This window comes from Neofelis nebulosa, chromosome 3 (assembly GCF_028018385.1).
Source record: "Neofelis nebulosa isolate mNeoNeb1 chromosome 3, mNeoNeb1.pri, whole genome shotgun sequence".
In the NCBI taxonomy this organism is placed as follows: domain Eukaryota; kingdom Metazoa; phylum Chordata; class Mammalia; order Carnivora; family Felidae; genus Neofelis; species Neofelis nebulosa.
The window spans coordinates 148767211-148784227 of record NC_080784.1 but is presented as its reverse complement, the minus strand read 5'-3'; the positions used below and the strand labels follow the sequence as shown (position 1 = coordinate 148784227).

At 37.8% G+C, this 17017-nt stretch overlaps 1 protein-coding gene across 3 annotated transcripts in view; it reads left to right on the top strand.

The window, feature by feature from the left end:
- NPFFR2 (neuropeptide FF receptor 2) overlaps positions 1–16427 on the top strand; it is a 98514-nt gene extending 82087 nt beyond the window's left edge. For all 3 annotated transcript variants that reach the window (XM_058722322.1, XM_058722321.1, XM_058722320.1), the window contains 2 exons: positions 6873–6972; positions 13423–16427. In XM_058722322.1, coding sequence (XP_058578305.1) covers positions 6873–6972; positions 13423–14272 — 950 coding nt within the window. In that variant the 3' untranslated portion in view covers positions 14273–16427. The remainder of the gene's footprint in view (positions 1–6872; positions 6973–13422) is intronic.
- The last annotated feature ends 590 nt before the right edge of the window (positions 16428–17017 follow it).

The window sequence follows — 17017 nt, the reverse complement described above, 5'->3', positions numbered from 1 at the left end:
ATTTAAAAAAAAATGTTATTTTTGTAACGTTTATTATTGAGAGACAAACATAGAGCATGAGCAGGGGAGGGGTAGAGAGAGGGGGAGACACAGAATCTGAAGCAGGCTCCAGGCTCTGAGCTGTCAGCACAGAGCCGGATGTGGGGCTTGAACTCAGGATCTGTGAGATCAGTGACCTGAGCTGAAGTCAGTTGCCTAAACAACTGAGCCACCCAGGCACCCCAGGGGCATCATATTTTGATTTGCTTAGTTAGGGGTATGTACCTGTAAGTAATATAACCTCAACCTCTCTTCTACAAGTGTTAATTTCTTGTTAATACCTTCAGACATGTCAGGTAACTTGTGAATTGCATCTTTTTTTTTTTCTGGAGATACCCTGCTGGTGCTCTCTACCCTTTTGTTTCTATTCAGACATACTGCTTTTTAGGCGTGGAGCTCAGCTGCTACTGCTCTGGGAAGTCCCTTCGCTGAGACCCTAAGGACTCTCTTTACTACTCTTTGTGTTCAATCCCCTGTTTTCCAGAACCATGCTTTCTTTCTTGGTTTATTTCTCTGTTAGTTTCCTGAGAAAGTGTGCATTAAGATTAAAAAAAGAAAAACCAGGGGCACCTGGGTGGCTCAGTTGGTTAAGCGTCTGACCGGCTCAGGTCATGATCTCAAGGTCTGCTGTGCTGACAGCTCAGAGCCTGGAGCCTGCTTCGGATTCTGTGTCTCCCACTCCCTCTGACCCTCCCCCGTTCATGCTCTGTCTCAAAAATAAATAAACATTAATTTTTTTTTTAAAGAAAAAACATTTGAGATCTTGTTTGTCTGCAGTTATCTTTATTCTGCTTTCATACCTGATTAGGGTTAGCTGTATGAAGTATTTAAGACTGGACAATTTTTCCCCCTCAGAATTTTAACAGAGTTGTCTCTTGTTACTGCTGGGAAACCTGATATTACTGTTGAAAAATCTAATGATGTTCTTCTTTTATCATGATTTGCATTTTGAAAACTTGGGGCTTGTCTTTATCCTCAGTGTTCTGAATTTCAGGCAATTATGCCTTCCATAGGTCTTCTTATTTTTCATGTGTTGAACACAAACCAGGTTCTTTCAATCAGAAACAGAATGCTCCTTAATCCTGGGGAATTTCTTGCATAATTCTCTTCCATTTTACTTTTTTCAATTCATATTAGTCAGATATTAGAGGTTCTGGGTTGCCTTTTGTTCATCTTTCTTGTTTCTGTTCCTTATTGTTCTTTTTTCAAAGATTTTCTTAGTTTTCTCTTCCAGACATTATATTGAATTCCACATTTCTGCTCTCATGTTTTAAATTCTTTGACCTATTTTATTTTCTGCATGTTTCCTATACTATCGTGTACATTTCATCAATAAAATGTGTTAAATCTCTGAGGTTTATTTTTATGCTTTTATTTTAATTCCAGTTAACAGGGTTATATTAGTTTCAGCTGTACTGGTGATTCAAATGGTGATTCAAAAATTCCATACATCACCCAGTGCTCATGATAGTATGTGCACTCCTTAATCCCCATCACCTATTTCACCCATCCTCCCACCCACCTCCTCTCTGGTAACCATCGGTTTGTTCTGTATAGTTAAGAGTCTATTTCTTGGTTTATCTTTTTTCCTATGCTAGTTTGTTTTGTTTCTTAAATTCTACATATGAGTGAAATCGTATTGTATTTCTTTCTCTAACGGGCTTACTTCACTTAGCATTTTAATCCCTAGGTCCACCCATGTAATTGCAAATGGCAAGATTTCAGTCTTTTTTTGCAGCTGAATAATATTCCATTGCACATGCATGTACGTGTGTGTGTGTGTGACACATCTTCTTTTCCATTCATCAGTCAGTGGATACTTGGGCTGCTACATATCTTGGGTATTGTAGATAGTGCTGCTATGAACATAGGGGTGCAAGTATCCCTTTGAATTAGTATTTGTTTATTCTTTGGGTAAATAGTAGTGAGATTGCTGGATCTTAAAGTAGTTCTATTTTTAGCTTTTTGAGGAACCTCTTTACAGTTTTCCAGCACTCTGGAAAACAGTTTGCATTCCCACCAACAGTGCAAGAAGATTCTTCTGTCTCCACATACTCACCAATACTTGTTTCTTGTGTTGTTGATTTTAGCCATTCTGACGGACGTGAGGTGATATTAAACTGTACTTTTGATTTGCATTTCCCTGATGATGAGTGATGTTAATCAGCATCTTTTCATGTCTGTTGGCCATCTGTATGTCTTCCTTGGACAAATGTCTGTTCATGTCATCTTCCCATTTTTTTTTTTTTTAATTTTTTTTTTTTCCAACGTTTTTTATTTATTTTTGGGACAGAGAGAGACAGAGCATGAACGGGGGAGGGGCAGAGAGAGAGGGAGACACAGAATCGGAAGCAGGCTCCAGGCTCCGAGCCATCAGCCCAGAGCCTGACGCGGGGCTCGAACTCACGGACTGCGAGATCGTGACCTGGCTGAAGTCGGACGCTTAACCGACTGCGCCACCCAGGCGCCCCATGCCCATTTTTTAATGGGGTTGTTTTCTGGGTATTGAGTTGTAGAAGTTATTTATATATTTAAAATACTAACACTTAATTGGATCTGTCATTTGCAAATATCTTCTCCTGTTCAATAAGTTGTCTTTTAGTTTTGTTGATTGTTTCCTTTGCTGTGCAGTAGCTTTTTATTTTGATGAAGTCCCTATGGTTTATTTTTGTTTTTGTTTCCCTTGTCTCAGGAGACCTATCTAGAAAGAAGTTGCTATGGCTGATCTCAGAGAAGTTACTGCTTATGTTCTCATCTAGGATTTTCGTGGTTTCAGGTCTCAAATTTAGATCTTTAATCCATTTTGAGTTTATTTTTGTGTATGGTATAAGAAAGTGGTCCAGTTTTTCCAGGTTTCTTAAAGAGACTGTCTTTTTTTCCATTGGATATTATTTCCTACTTTGTTGAAGATTAATTGAACATATAATTGTGGGTTTGTTTCTGAGTTTTCTATTTTGTTTCAGTGATCTATGTTTCTATTTTTGTGCCAGTTTAATACTGTTTTGATTACTACAGGTTTGTAATATAACTTGAAGTCTGGACTTGTGATATCTCCAGCTTTGCTTTTCTTTTTCAAGTTTGCTTTGGCTATTTGCGGTCTTTTTGTGGTTCCATACATATATTAGGATTATTTGTTCCAGTTCTGTGAAAAATGCTATTGGCATTTTGATAGGGATCACATTAAATGTGTAGGTTGCTTTGGTAGTACAGACATTTTCACAATATTTGTTCTTCCAGTCCATGAGCATGGAATGTCTTTCCCTTTCTTTGTGTTATCTTCTATTTCTTTCATCAGTGTTTTATACTTTTCAGAGTATAGGTATTTCACCTCTTTGCTAGGTATCTTATTATTTTTGGTGCAGTTGTGAATGGGATTGCTTTCTTTATTTCTCTTTCTGCTGCTTCATTATCAGTGTATAGAAATGCAACAGATATCTATACACCGATTTTGTATTCTGCAAATCTTTTATCAGTCCTAGCAGCCTTTTGGCAGTCTTTCAGATTTTCAGTGTAGAGTATCATGTCATCTACATAGTGAAAGTTTGACTTCTTCCTTACTGATTTGGATGCGTTTTATTTCTCTTGTCTGCCTGCCATGGGTAGGACTTATAGCACTATGTTGAATAAAAGTGAGAGGGAACATCCTTTTCTTGTTCCTGATCTTTGGGGAAAAGCTCTCAGTTTTTCATCATTAAGGATGAAGTTAGCTGTGGGTTTTCATATATATCCTTTTTATGTTGAGGTATGTTCCCTCTAAACCTACTTGTTGAGAGTTTTTATCATGAATGGATATTGAATGCTGTCAAATGCTCTTTCTGTGTCTACTGAAATGATCATATGATCCTTATTCTTTATTTTACTGATGTAATGTATTATGTTGATTGATTAGCAAATACCGAACCACCCTTGCAACCTAGGAATAAATCCCACTTGATCACTGTGAGTGATTTTTTTTTAATGATTGTTGGATTCAGTTTGGTGTATTTCATTGAGGACTTTTGCATCTATGTTCATTAGAGATATTGGCCTGTGGTGCTCTTTTTTTTGGTATCTTTATCTGGTTTTAGTATCAGAGTAATGCTGGCCTCATAGAATGAATTTGGAAGTTTTCCTTTTTCTATTTTTTGGAATAGTTTGAGAAGAATAGGTATTAACACTTCCTTAGATGTTTGGTAGAATTCACCTTGAAGCCATCTGTTCCTGGGCTTTTGTTGAGAATTTTGTGATTACTGATTCAGTTTCCTTGCTGGTAATTGATCTGCTCAAGTTTTCTATTTCTTCCTGTTTCAGTTTTCGTAGGTTATATGCTTCTGAGAATTTATCCATTTCTTCTAGGCTGTCCAAATTGTTGGCAAATAGTTTTTCATAATAATTATAATTGTATTTCTGTGGTGTTGGTTTCTCCTTTCTCATTTGTAATTTTGTGGCCTTTTTCCTTTTTTCTTATAAGTCTGGCTAAAGGTTTGAAGTAATAATTTCTTTTTATATTTTTCATCTACTTTATTTTTTCTTAAATTTCTTTTTTCCTATTTTAGCCACTTTTATATTCAAGGCTTCCCATCTGTCAATTGCTGCTTAGCTACTTGTGTTTCAGACTGAGACATGGTGTGGCTTCCTTGGACCTCTGCATGCCTTAGGTTTGAGGTTAGGCCCACTCTTAGCCTCATTAATCTGGCTCATTCGCTGGGAAATCCACAACTGTCAAAAATTGCACATCAGTGTTCTTGGAAGGATCACATTCCCCAGAAGGCAATTGTCTGACCTATTGCCATGGGAGTCGTAAGACTGGCTGCTGTGTTCCAGAGCCTAGTGGGTCTCTGGGCAGCAGGACCGCATGCAGAGCATATATTTTCACTTCATCGTTGTGCGTCATTGTGGTACCTGCGGTACCCACCACACTTGCACCTGCTGACTCGGAGTCTAGAGCCCCTCTGCTTTACTTCCTCAGAGAGTAACCTCCATTCTTCTGCTAGCAGGGGAAGAACAAGTGGCATCTGGTTGTATTTATTCATAATTCAGACAGTTGTGTCATTTTCCCAGCTTTATTTTCTTTCTGCGTATTTGAGTTCTTTGTTCTCTGGTGCTTTCATTTCAGTGGAATTTAGTGAGGAGATGAGATAAATCATATGTTCTATTTTTGACCAAAGGCTATTGACACTCCTTTTTGCCTTTTTAATACTGTAACAGCCAAACATATTTTAGGACTAGGAAAATGTGTTCACTTTTGGTTTCTATTGAGGAGAGTCATTCAAGCATCTATTTTAACATGATCTGGATAGATGCCAAAATGGTTTTTCTGGTAGACTTGGATCATTTAGATTATTGGGAATATTTTAAATTTTAAATTAGGTACAAATATTTTTAAAAAATAAATTACAGATCTGTTTAAAAGAAAATGAGGGGCGCCTGGGTAGCTTGGTCGGTTAAGCGTCCGACTTCGGCTCAGGTCATGATCTCACGGTCCGTGAGTTCAAGCCCCGCGTCGGGCTCTGTGCTGACAGCTCGGAGCCTGGAGCCTGTTTCAAATTCTGTGTCTCCCTCTCTCTCTCTGCTCCTCCCCTGTTCATGCTCTGTCTCTCTCTGTCTCAAAAATAAATAAACGTCAAAAAAAAAAATTTAAAAAAAAAATGAATTTTTTTTTTCTCAGATTTTTAAAATTTATCTTTTGGGAAACGAGAATATTTGCTAGTGGAAGAATATGATTACTTTCTTATAATAGGGGTGTTTATATCAACCTGTTATAATAATTTTACTAATTTCTTTTATAAACATTCCAGTAAATGAAGTTTACTTAGAAAGTAATTCAAATGGACTATTTTTGTTTATGCAAAGTGCTCTTTATTCTTGAAATACGTTTTAGTCAGCTCAGGCTACCATAACAAAATACTATAGACTAGGTGGCTTAAGCAAAAGACATTTATTTTCTTTCTATTCCAGAGGCTAGACGTCTGAGATCAGGGTGCTGGCATGGTCAGCTTGTTGGTGAGGGTCCTTTTTTTGGTTTGTAGACAGCTACCTTCATGCTTTGTGCTCACATGGCCTTTCTTCTGTGCATGTTCCTGGAGAAGAAAGCTTTTTTTTTTTTTTCTCCCTCTTCTTCTAACGGCACTAATCCCATCATGTGGGCACCACCTTGTGGCATCATCTAAATATAATTACTTTCCAGAGGCCCCACTTCCAAACACATTGAAACTTAAGGCTAGAATATATGAATTTGATGGGAGGGCGGGTAGAGCACAAACATTCACTCTATAACAAAGTACCTCTGAGGTAAATTGTCTCATTACATTATATATGAATAAATATTAATTTTATTTATTCTACATGTGACTCCTGTTCCCCATGATTTATGGGGTACATACATTTCAAAATTATAAAACCAATATTCTTCCTGTCTTACTCATTTAAAGGGCATTATTCTATAAGGGTTAATGGTTTAGGCTCTGGAACCATGCAAGTGGGATTGAAATCCTAAGTATGTTGCTAACCAGCTGTGGCAAGGTATGTGATATATGTGTGTTTATTAGCTAGTCTATATCATGAGGAAGAGAATAAAGCCTTCGAAAGTCTATTTGGGGGATTAGATAAATAGGTACAAAACACTTACCACAGTGCCTAGAATGTTGTAACTACCATAGGAGTTCTGACATTAATAGCAGTATACTAAAAACAGAGCTCTGGAGATATTAATGAAAATAATGGGAAACATTGTTTTCTGGATATCATTTAGGAAATAGTTGCATCAGTCTTGATTTCATGCTTTTCTGTTCATATTTTTCGTGAAATTTAAAAAAGTATGATCTTTACAAAGACTGTTTCAATTTCCCTTTCAGGATGGCCCTTTGGAAGCACAATGTGCAAGATCAGCGGATTCATTCAGGGAATATCAGTTGCAGCATCAGTCTTTACTTTAGTTGCGATAGCTGTGGATAGGTAAGTCAGCACCAAAATATGAGTCCAGAGGAAAACTTATTATCTACCAAATTTGGTTATATTTGCCTGAAACTATACCCATAATATCTATCCTTTAAGAGCAAGGTGTATCTATCTACTAAAGGTTCAGTAATAAAACTACTGAAATTTTCATATTTTAGAATTAAATAATTAGGGATGATATGTGTCTTAGTTTGGGCTGCTCTAACAAGATTCCATAGACTTTGTGGCTGAAGCAACAAAAACTTATTTCTCAGTTCTGGAGGCGGGACGGTCCAAGGTAAGGATGCCAGTATCTTCTGTGTTTAGTGAGAGACCTTTTCTTGGTTTGCAGAAGGCTATCTTCTCCTTGGAGAGCACAAACTCTAGTCTCTTCCTGTTCTTATAAAAGGTCATTAATCCTATCATGAGGAACCCACCCTCTTGATCTCATCTACCTAGTTACTTCCTAAAGTTCATGGCTCCTAATATCATACAACCAAGGGTTAGGGTTTCAACCCTATTCAAAGTATGAATTTCTGGGGGACACAAACCTGAAGTTCATAACAGCATAGTTCATATATTTTTCACACTAGAATATTGTATTTTCTAATGGTGAAAATGTGAAATAAATCTGATATTTTATCCAAATGTTAAGGTAAAATTTAATAATCCATTTACACATATTGCTGAGTGTGCCTGTAATGGGCTGGGTTGTATACCGTCTCAAACAAATTAGACTAAGTACCTCCTAAAGAAGTCCACACTCTGGTAGAGGTAGACAAGACACATTAATGAATACTACTCTCTTACATAACAATGGTACAAAGGAGAGAGTGATCAAGTTACTTCTCAGGACAGGGAGTGTTGCATTCACAGAAAAGGTCATATCTGTCTAAATCTTGAGGGGTCAGAAATTTACCTTGGAAAGAAACCGAGGAAAGAGCATCTCTTAAGACAGAGATATATATACGGCAATTGAAATAGGAGGATACTTGTCAAGAGAAGTACAGAGAGATAGTCCAGCTAGAACATGGGAGGGTGGACTAGCACATTAGGTCACAGAAAGTCTATGATAGACCTGGGGCACCTGGGTGCTCAGTCAATTGAGCCTCTGACTCATTTCAGGTCAGCTTACGATCCCAGGGTCTTGGGATGGAGCCCTGCATCAGGCTCTGCCCTGAGTGTGGAGCCTGCTTGAGCTTCTTTCTTTGTAAAACAAAACAAAACACATGTCTGTGGATCTGTCTTCCATTTGTCCTGAAGACAGCAGGGAGCTGCTACTGACATCTTTTATGTAGGGGAATAATGACTAGATTTTCATTTTAGAAAAACAAGTAGAAAGGGTTTAGAGTTGTGTTAAGACTAAAGAAAAGAAAAAGAGTTAAACTTTTGTAACAACTTAGATGGGAGAGGATGTGTGCATGTGTTAAGGCAGTGGCAATTAAGGGATACTTGAGAAGGAAACTGAACAATGTCCTGAAAGATGTCTCCCCAGCCAAGGAAAAGGACCAAAAAGGAACTAACCAGTCAGCAACACATACATGTAAGATGAGAGAGTGTTTAAAAAATACAATAGAATTGTTGACATTAAAAAAAGCAAAACAACTAGTAGATCCTATTTTCAACATTAATCTGTTTTTAAGAACCCATCTTATACATCCAGTTTTTTTGTTTTACATGTAAGAAGAATAAAATTTATATATATATATGCTAGCCACCAAATGCCAGATATCTTTTTACATTAAAATTTGGAAGCTAATTATTTCCAAATTTACCATATCCTGTTACTACTATTATTTTCTACTAACTAGTGCTACTACTAAATTATTTAGTTGTGAATATTTGTATTACTATATCTTAATTTTACAATTATTTATGTCATCTTTACAGTGAATAAAAAGACTGTAATATCCTTTGTATTTTCTACTTGAATCTTGAGTTTATCAGGTTTATTTCATTACATTTAGTATTAAGTATCCCTTAATTTCTTTTTCACGGTTTCTAGTATGCCTCCTAATTAGAGATTTAGAAACAAACATTGCTGTTCATTTTTAAAAAATGTTTATTTTTGAGAGAGAAGACTGCGTGTATGTGCATGCACACAAGTGGGAGAGGGGAGAGAGAGAGGATTTGAAGCAGGTTCTGCACTGATAGCAGAGAGAAGAATGCAGGGCTTGAATGCACAAACCTTGAGAACATGACCTGAGCTCAAGTTGGATGCTTAACCAACTGAGCCATCCAGGTGCCCCGACAGGAGGGCTACATGGCAACGTCAAGATTTCCTGAGTAAAATGGAAAAGGATTGAGTAGACCTACCAAGAGAATTTCAGCAGTGTCTGTCATGTTTTATGTCTTTTAAAAAGTGATGAAAATATGGTCACCTGTGACATACCCTTTGCTATCTGCCTTCCAATCCATATTTCATTTCTTTGTGGTTTCAGTTATTTTTTGTAATACAACAAGTCACCTCCCAAAACAAGCTACTTATTTAGTGGCTATTGATGCTCATGAATCTGTGATGTGGACAGATTCCCTGATTAGAGAAATATACCTTGTCTCTGCTCCACTTGGCATCAGGGAGGGGAGCTCCATAAAACCCCACTCTGATGGAGGTGCCCAGATTGGGAGGACTTAAACAGCTAGGAGACAGAACTGAGTCTTCTCAGGCACTTTATTCCTACTGGTTTTTCTCCACATGGGCTCTATAGCAGGACAGCTTCAAGGTAGCTGACCTTCTTACATGTAGTCTAAGGCATGTGTGTCCTAAGTGCCAGTGAAAGTCATGTAGTGTCACTTCTATGTCCTGTTCATTAGAAGTGAGTCACTAGGGGCGCCTGGGTGGCTCAGTCGGTTGAGCGTCTGACTTCAGCTCAGGTCGTGATCTCATGGTTTGTGGGTTTGGGCCCCGCATCAGGCTCTGTGCTGAAAGGCTTGCTCAGAGCCTGGAGACTGCTTCAGATTCTGTGTCTCCTTCTCTCTCTGCCCCTCCCCTGCTCACGCTTTGTCTCACTCTTTCTCAAAAATAAATAAGTGTAAAAAGAAGTGAGTCACTAAAACCAGCTCATATTCATGGAGAAGGAAATTGAATTTGGAGGACATGTTTTCAAACCATCACACCTTCATGTCCATCTGAACTACCTGCATCTGAATGCCTTTCTCAGGGTCAGCTCTTAGAGGAAGCCAAACTAAAAAATCTCCCAAACCTATTTCTCCAGACTAAGTCTTTCTCCTAAATTTCATACTTATATTCAAAATCCCCCCTGGATAACTTCACCTGCATATCCAACAACAAGCACTTCAAAATAGACCCAGAATTGAACTTGTCTTCTCTACCAGTCCCCCACAAAATAAGTAAACAAAAAGTTTGCTCCTTTTCTCATTTTCCCAAATCAGTGAATGATAGTATCACACATCCAATCTGTTCTTGAACTTTCCTTCTCTCTCCAACTTCTATCTAGTCACTCTTTAAATCCCATAAGTTCTTCACCAAACTCCACACCCAAGAAACAAATAATCCAGTGAAGAAATGGGCAGAAGACATGAATAGACACTTCTCTAAAGAAGACATCCAATTGGCCAACAGGCACATGAAAAGATGCTCAACGTTGCTCCTCATCAGGGAAATACAAATCAAAACCACACTCAGATACCACCTCACGCCAGTCAGAGTGGCTAAAATGAACAAATCAGGAGACTATAGATGCTGGCGAGGATGTGGAGAAACGGGAACCCTCTTGCACCCTCTTGTTAGTGGAAATGCAAACTGGTGCAGCCACTCTGAAAAACAGTGTGGAGTTTCCTCAAAATATTAAAAATAGATCTACCCTATGACCCAGCAATAGCCTTGCTAGGAATTTACCCAAGGGATACAGGAGTGCTGATGCATAGGGGCACTTGTACCCCAATGTTTATAGCAGCACTTTCAACAATAGCCAAATTATGGAAAGAGCCTAAATGTCCATCAACTGATGAATGGATAAAGAAATTGTGGTTTATATACACAAAGGAATACTATTTGGCAATGAGAAAGAATGAAATCTGGCCATTTGTGGCAATGTGGATGGAACTGGAGGGTATTATACTAAGTGAAATAAGTCATAGAGAGAAAGACAGATACCATATGGTTTCACTCTTATGTGGATCCTGAGAAACTTAACAGAAGAACATGAGGAGGGGAAGGAATAAAAAAAGGTTAGGGAGGGAGGGAGCCAAAATATAAGAGACTTTTAAAAGCTGAGAACTGAGGGTTGGTGATGGGTATTGAGGGCACCTGTTGGGATGAGCACTGGGTGTTGTATAGAAACCAATTTGACAATAAATTTCATATTAAAAAAAATCCCATCAGTTCTGGGTGCTAACGGTCTTGAACAAGTCTACTATCTTCCATTGCTTGAGATAGAATACTGAGATTTTTTTTCCTAACTGGTTGTAGTGATAAATTTTATGTGTGACCTTGACTGTTCCATGTGGTACCCAGATATTTGGTCAGACATTATTCTGGGTGTGTCTATGAGGGTACTTTTGATGAGATTAACATTTGAAGCAATAGGTTGAGTAAAAGATTGCCCTCCCTACTATTGTTGGCCCTTATTCAATCAGTTGAAGGCCTGTATAGAACAAAGAAGCAAAAAGGCTGACCTTCCTGCAATTAAATGCCTGACTTTTATTGCTGAGACATCAGTCTTTTTCTGTCTTCAGACTTGAACTGCAACATTAGCTCTTTTGGTGTTGTGAGCCTGATAGCTTTTGGAACTCATATCGGTGGCTATCCTGTTCTCAAGCCCTTAGATGTGAACTGGACTATACCATGGGCTCTCCTGGTCCCCATTTTGCCAGCTGCAGATCTTGGGACTTCTTCCCAAATTGCATGAGCCAATCCTTTAAATATCTTTCTATATATTTATGCATACTGTTGACTCTGTTTCTCTAGCGAAGCCTGAGTAACTTACTGGCCAAATCTAAACTCCAGCATGATTTTAGCATAATTGCACAATATTTTCTTTGGCCATTTTCTGACAGCATTTTCTTTTTTGTTCATATACATATATGTGTGTGTGTGTGTATATACACACACACACACATATATATATATATATATATGAATATATTGTATGTATATTTGTTGAATGAATGAAAAAATATTTGAAGACCCAATAGTTGGTTTGCAAAAAAAGAACAAAATACCTAGAATTGTGCCTATAAAGTTACCTATAATTTAAAGGTAGGTAGATGGGAGGAAAGGGGGTGCCTGGGTGGTTCAGTTGGTTAAGTGTCTGACTTCAGTTCTGATCATGATCTCGCATGATCTCACGAGCCCCACATCAGGCTCTGTACTGACAGCCTGCTTCCAATTCTGTCTCCCTCTCTCTGTGTCCCTCCCCCACTTGTGCTCTTTCTCTCTCTCAAATAAATATAAACAATAAAAAACACTAGAAGAAAACTTGTTTAAGATAGCAGACACTACCCATGCAATGAAGGACAATAGAGCAATTAAAGTTCAAATTAATTAGTATATGAAGATATGTCAGATAAAGATTTTAAGTGGCTCAGCAGCAACTCCATGTTAATTTAAGTTTTCTTATCTGCTGATCTGGAAAGTAATAGTTTTCATAACATTTCCTTTTTATAGAGTCATCACAAAAATCAGAGATTAAGTAGGTGATAATACTTTGAAAAAATATAAAATATTACACAGTTGTATATGGTATGATTATAATGAGCATGAATAATAACATCAAGAGTCATAAAAGCAAAATTGCAGTAAAATGAAATCAGCATTATTCTACATACTGACATTGAACTTTCGTGCTCACCAGAGGGCATAGAACGTCTGGAAAGCAAGTAATCAGAACTCATAATGGAAATTCTCAGACTCTTAAACACTTTAGTGACTTGCAACAAGAATGCTTAAACATTTCTCATGATGCTGTGGTTTGGTTGGGTGCCTCTGTGTCAAGTTTCTGTTTATGTCATCTTGCTAATGTTCAGTTGGCTAAGCACACAGATAATGTGGGAGGGGAGCACAGAGGTCATGAAAGGAGCATTTAACAATATGGTCTCTGAAGCCAAACTATCTGTTTTAAATCACGTGTAGTTGTGGGCAAGAGTTTTTACGTTTTCTAAGCCTATTGTGCCAGTAAATGGGGAAGCTTAAAGACCATCAATGCCAACCAAAGAAAAAGAGCCTAAAACAAAATACTAACTATTCATGTTCAATATATGCTAGTTACTAATATCACTTTTATTATTAATAGCGTCTGATACTCCACTTATTCATAGTTTGAGTTGAAATTTATATCAGTTACAAAAGACATCAGTGCGAATGTGCATTGATGAGAGAGAATGTGCCTCTCTACTGCTAATGGTAACTTTCTATGCTTTTTGAGGGGAATGTGAGTGGGAGAATTAAATTCAATTCACAACTTGGTCAAAAGTTACAAGTCCACTGCTGTTTGCCTTTAATTGCAGGTTCCGCTGTGTTGTCTACCCTTTTAAGCCAAAGCTCACTATCAAGACAGCATCTGTCATTATTGTGATCATCTGGGTCCTGGCCATTGCCATTATGTCCCCATCTGCAATAATGTTACATGTACAAGAAGAAAAATATTACCAAGTGAGACTCAACTCCCAGAATAAAACCAGTCCAGTCTACTGGTGCCGGGAAGACTGGCCAAATCAGAAAATGAGGAAGATCTACACCACTGTGCTGTTCGCCAACATCTACCTGGCTCCCCTGTCCCTCATTGTCATCATGTATGGAAGGATTGGAATTTCACTCTTCAAGATGACAGTGCCCCACACAGGCAAACAGAACCAGGAGCAGTGGCACGTGGTATCCAAGAAGAAACAGAAGGTCATTAAGATGCTCCTGATTGTGGCTCTGCTTTTTATTCTCTCCTGGCTGCCTCTGTGGACACTGATGATGCTCTCAGACTATGCTGACCTGTCTCCAAATGAACTGCGGGTTATCAACATCTACATCTACCCGTTTGCACATTGGCTGGCCTTTTGCAATAGCAGCGTCAACCCCATCATTTATGGTTTCTTCAATGAGAATTTTCACCGTGCATTCCAAGATGCTTTTCACTTCCAGCTCTGCCAAAAAAGAGCAAAGCCCAAGGAAACCTATACCGTAAGAGCTAAAAACAATGTGATCATAAGTACATCTCATCAGTTAGCCCCAGGACCTGCAATTCAAAATTCACATGAGGAAAATTTGCTTTGTAGGAAAAGTGCTGAAAAACCCAACCAAGAATTAATGATGGAAGAATTAGGGGGAGTCACCCAGAGCAATGAGATTTTAAAAGAGCTGGTATGATTATTTTAACTATACAGTGTGTTATATACAGAAATACTATTGCTTTCTATAGCTTTGTACTTGAATTCTAAGAATGTTCTAAAGAAAATATGTACTGAAAGCCCTCTTTGAACAGAAGTGGAATAGTTCATATCCAATCTTATGGTATATAAAATATGTAGAGACTCACAAGTTTTCCTGGATAAATCCATTTTCCAGGAACAATTTTCAAAGCCTGACCTTTTCCAATTTAGCCAGTTGGGTAGGAGTCAAACATGTATTATGTGTATACAAATATATAAAACACATGCACTTATTTTCTCCAAATGGCGATAAATGGACAGTTATTTGCATGAGAGTACATTTTGTCAATTCTCTTTTTGCTTTTGGAGTTGAAATTTTAGACTACAAAATTATTTGTGCTTTTAAAATATACTTAGCTTTCTTAGAAGAACCGCAATAGCAAATAGACACTATTTCTTTGTGTTTAAGGTTGATTTTTCTTTTAAAGAGTACAGTTAAAGTTGGTGAAATCATAACATTGTTGGCTTAATATTTTCATAAATAAAATTCATGCTGTAGCTGAACCCATATTTCTTAGAGATGACTTGGGATGCCAGTTTGACCCCCTAATAGAATCTCTGACCAAGAAGAAAATCCTTTTTTTTTTTAATGTTTATTTTTTGAGAGAGAGAGAATATGAGCAGTGGAGGGGCAGAGAAAGAGGGAAACACAGAATCTGAAGCAGACTCTGACCTGTCAGTACAGAGCCTGATCCGGGGCTCAAAGACAGAGACCGTGAGATCATGACCTGAGCTGAAGTCAGACGCTCAACTGAGTGAGCCACCCAGGTACCCCAAGAAGCAAATCCTTTAGTAATGCAACATTTGGCCAACATTGGAGAATGACCACTCTCCTTTGAAGGGCTGAGTCAAAGATGTGTGACAATCATTAGTAAAGTCTGTGCAAAAAAAGACCAATTATTCCAGATTTCCTGCTGGGTACAGCAATTAAATCCAGCACTCTTACTGAATTAGTAAACTAATACCACTGCTAAAAAGAGAATTGCAAACCCTTGGGTTCTGCTATGTTTCAATTATGTAATGGCAATAGCTGTAAATGTTAGCTTTTATTCTAGGGTGAGATTAGTCCCTAGAAAATTTGAAAATAATAAATAATTTGGCAAATAAAAATTGCTTGGTTCAGGCCAAGAGTGATGAAAAGTGTTATTTCCTACAATCGGGAAGGACAACTTTTGAAGTCTAGGTATAGAATTTGATCATTTATTCCGTTGCCCCCAGTTACCGAAGTACTATTTACAGTAAACGTTGAAGGTTACTTTGTTGGACTCCTACTTTCTAATGGGCATCCTCACATTCTGTCAGCACCTGAAATTCATCATCACTAAACCCCATACCCTTACTTGTCATCTAACTACCTTCTATCAACTTCAACCCCCTTTCATATGTGTATTTCCACCAATAGTCTGTTTGTGACAATGTAGGTATTATCTAAAGTGATATATTTTCTCTACTGTGCTCATTTTCTTGAGTCCTCCCAAGCAGAGTTGTTAATATCCATATTTTTACTAACAGTCTGTTCAAGACAATCTAGGCCACAAGCCACAGAGCATTAAACTTAATGGAATTTGCCTGACTAGATTTCAGACTTTCTTGGGATTAGTGACTTCTTTTTTCCTTCCATTTTTCTCCCTTATTGAACAGAAATATCTACAACTGTTATTCCATGCTTGTACCACCGTTGTGTTTTGGAAGCAGATAACCTGCCTCTTTAGTTTCAGTGGTCCACAGATGGACAGAAATGGTGTCACTAAATTTGTGATAACGTGTTATGGCAAAAGTACAAAATACACTTCCTTTCCTTTTTTGTAGTTAATTCTTTGATATGTTTGAAGTGTATTTTTTGTAAGAGAAAAATACAAATTATTTATGGTACTTAAGCAGTTTTTCCATTCAATCATACCTCTGCCTGGCTTGAGCACTAGCTTCTTAAGGGATTCTAGTTTGAGAACGCCCTCCCTTCTAGGTGTGTTGCCCGTGCTGCTCCCTGGCTTAGGGACCGTGCTATGGTGCATTACCTTAATGGGAGATAATGGCCTATGAATTATACCATGTACAGATGAAGCACATGTTCAATACAGCAAAACAAGAAAAATTCAGCTTCAATGAACTTATACAGAAAGTTGTACTCCAAAGAGTATAAAAAGCTGTATGAATTTCAGTACAGATCTAAGTTTTGTGTTTTAGTTTTTGATTACAACGTGGAACAAGGATCACCACAGTCAGTGAGTAAGACCAGCATGACACAAAGGCAGTATGTGTGGTAGTTAGGATGACAGACACTGGAGCAAGGCAGACAGGTTCAAATCAAGGATTCTCTGCTTGTTACCCAGTGCATGATTATGTCGAAGTTACTTAATCCCTCTGTACATTGGTGTCCTCATCTGTAAAATGGGGTAATAATGGTACCTGTTCATAATTTTGTCTTTAAATGAGTTATATTGCATAAAACATTTGAAACCGTGCTTAGCCTTCAAATAATCATGTGTGCAATTTGTTACGTGTACTAAATAGTCAGGTGGAAAAAGTCACATTTCTTAATCCTGGATAAAAAACATAATCCCTGAGCACTTACTTGTGTGTCAGCTTTTACCTAAGTGTCACACAGTGATTGACTTACGGAGGCTGACATAGATGTAGCATATGAATTCTAACTAAAGGGAAACTGGAAAAAAATAAATGTAAG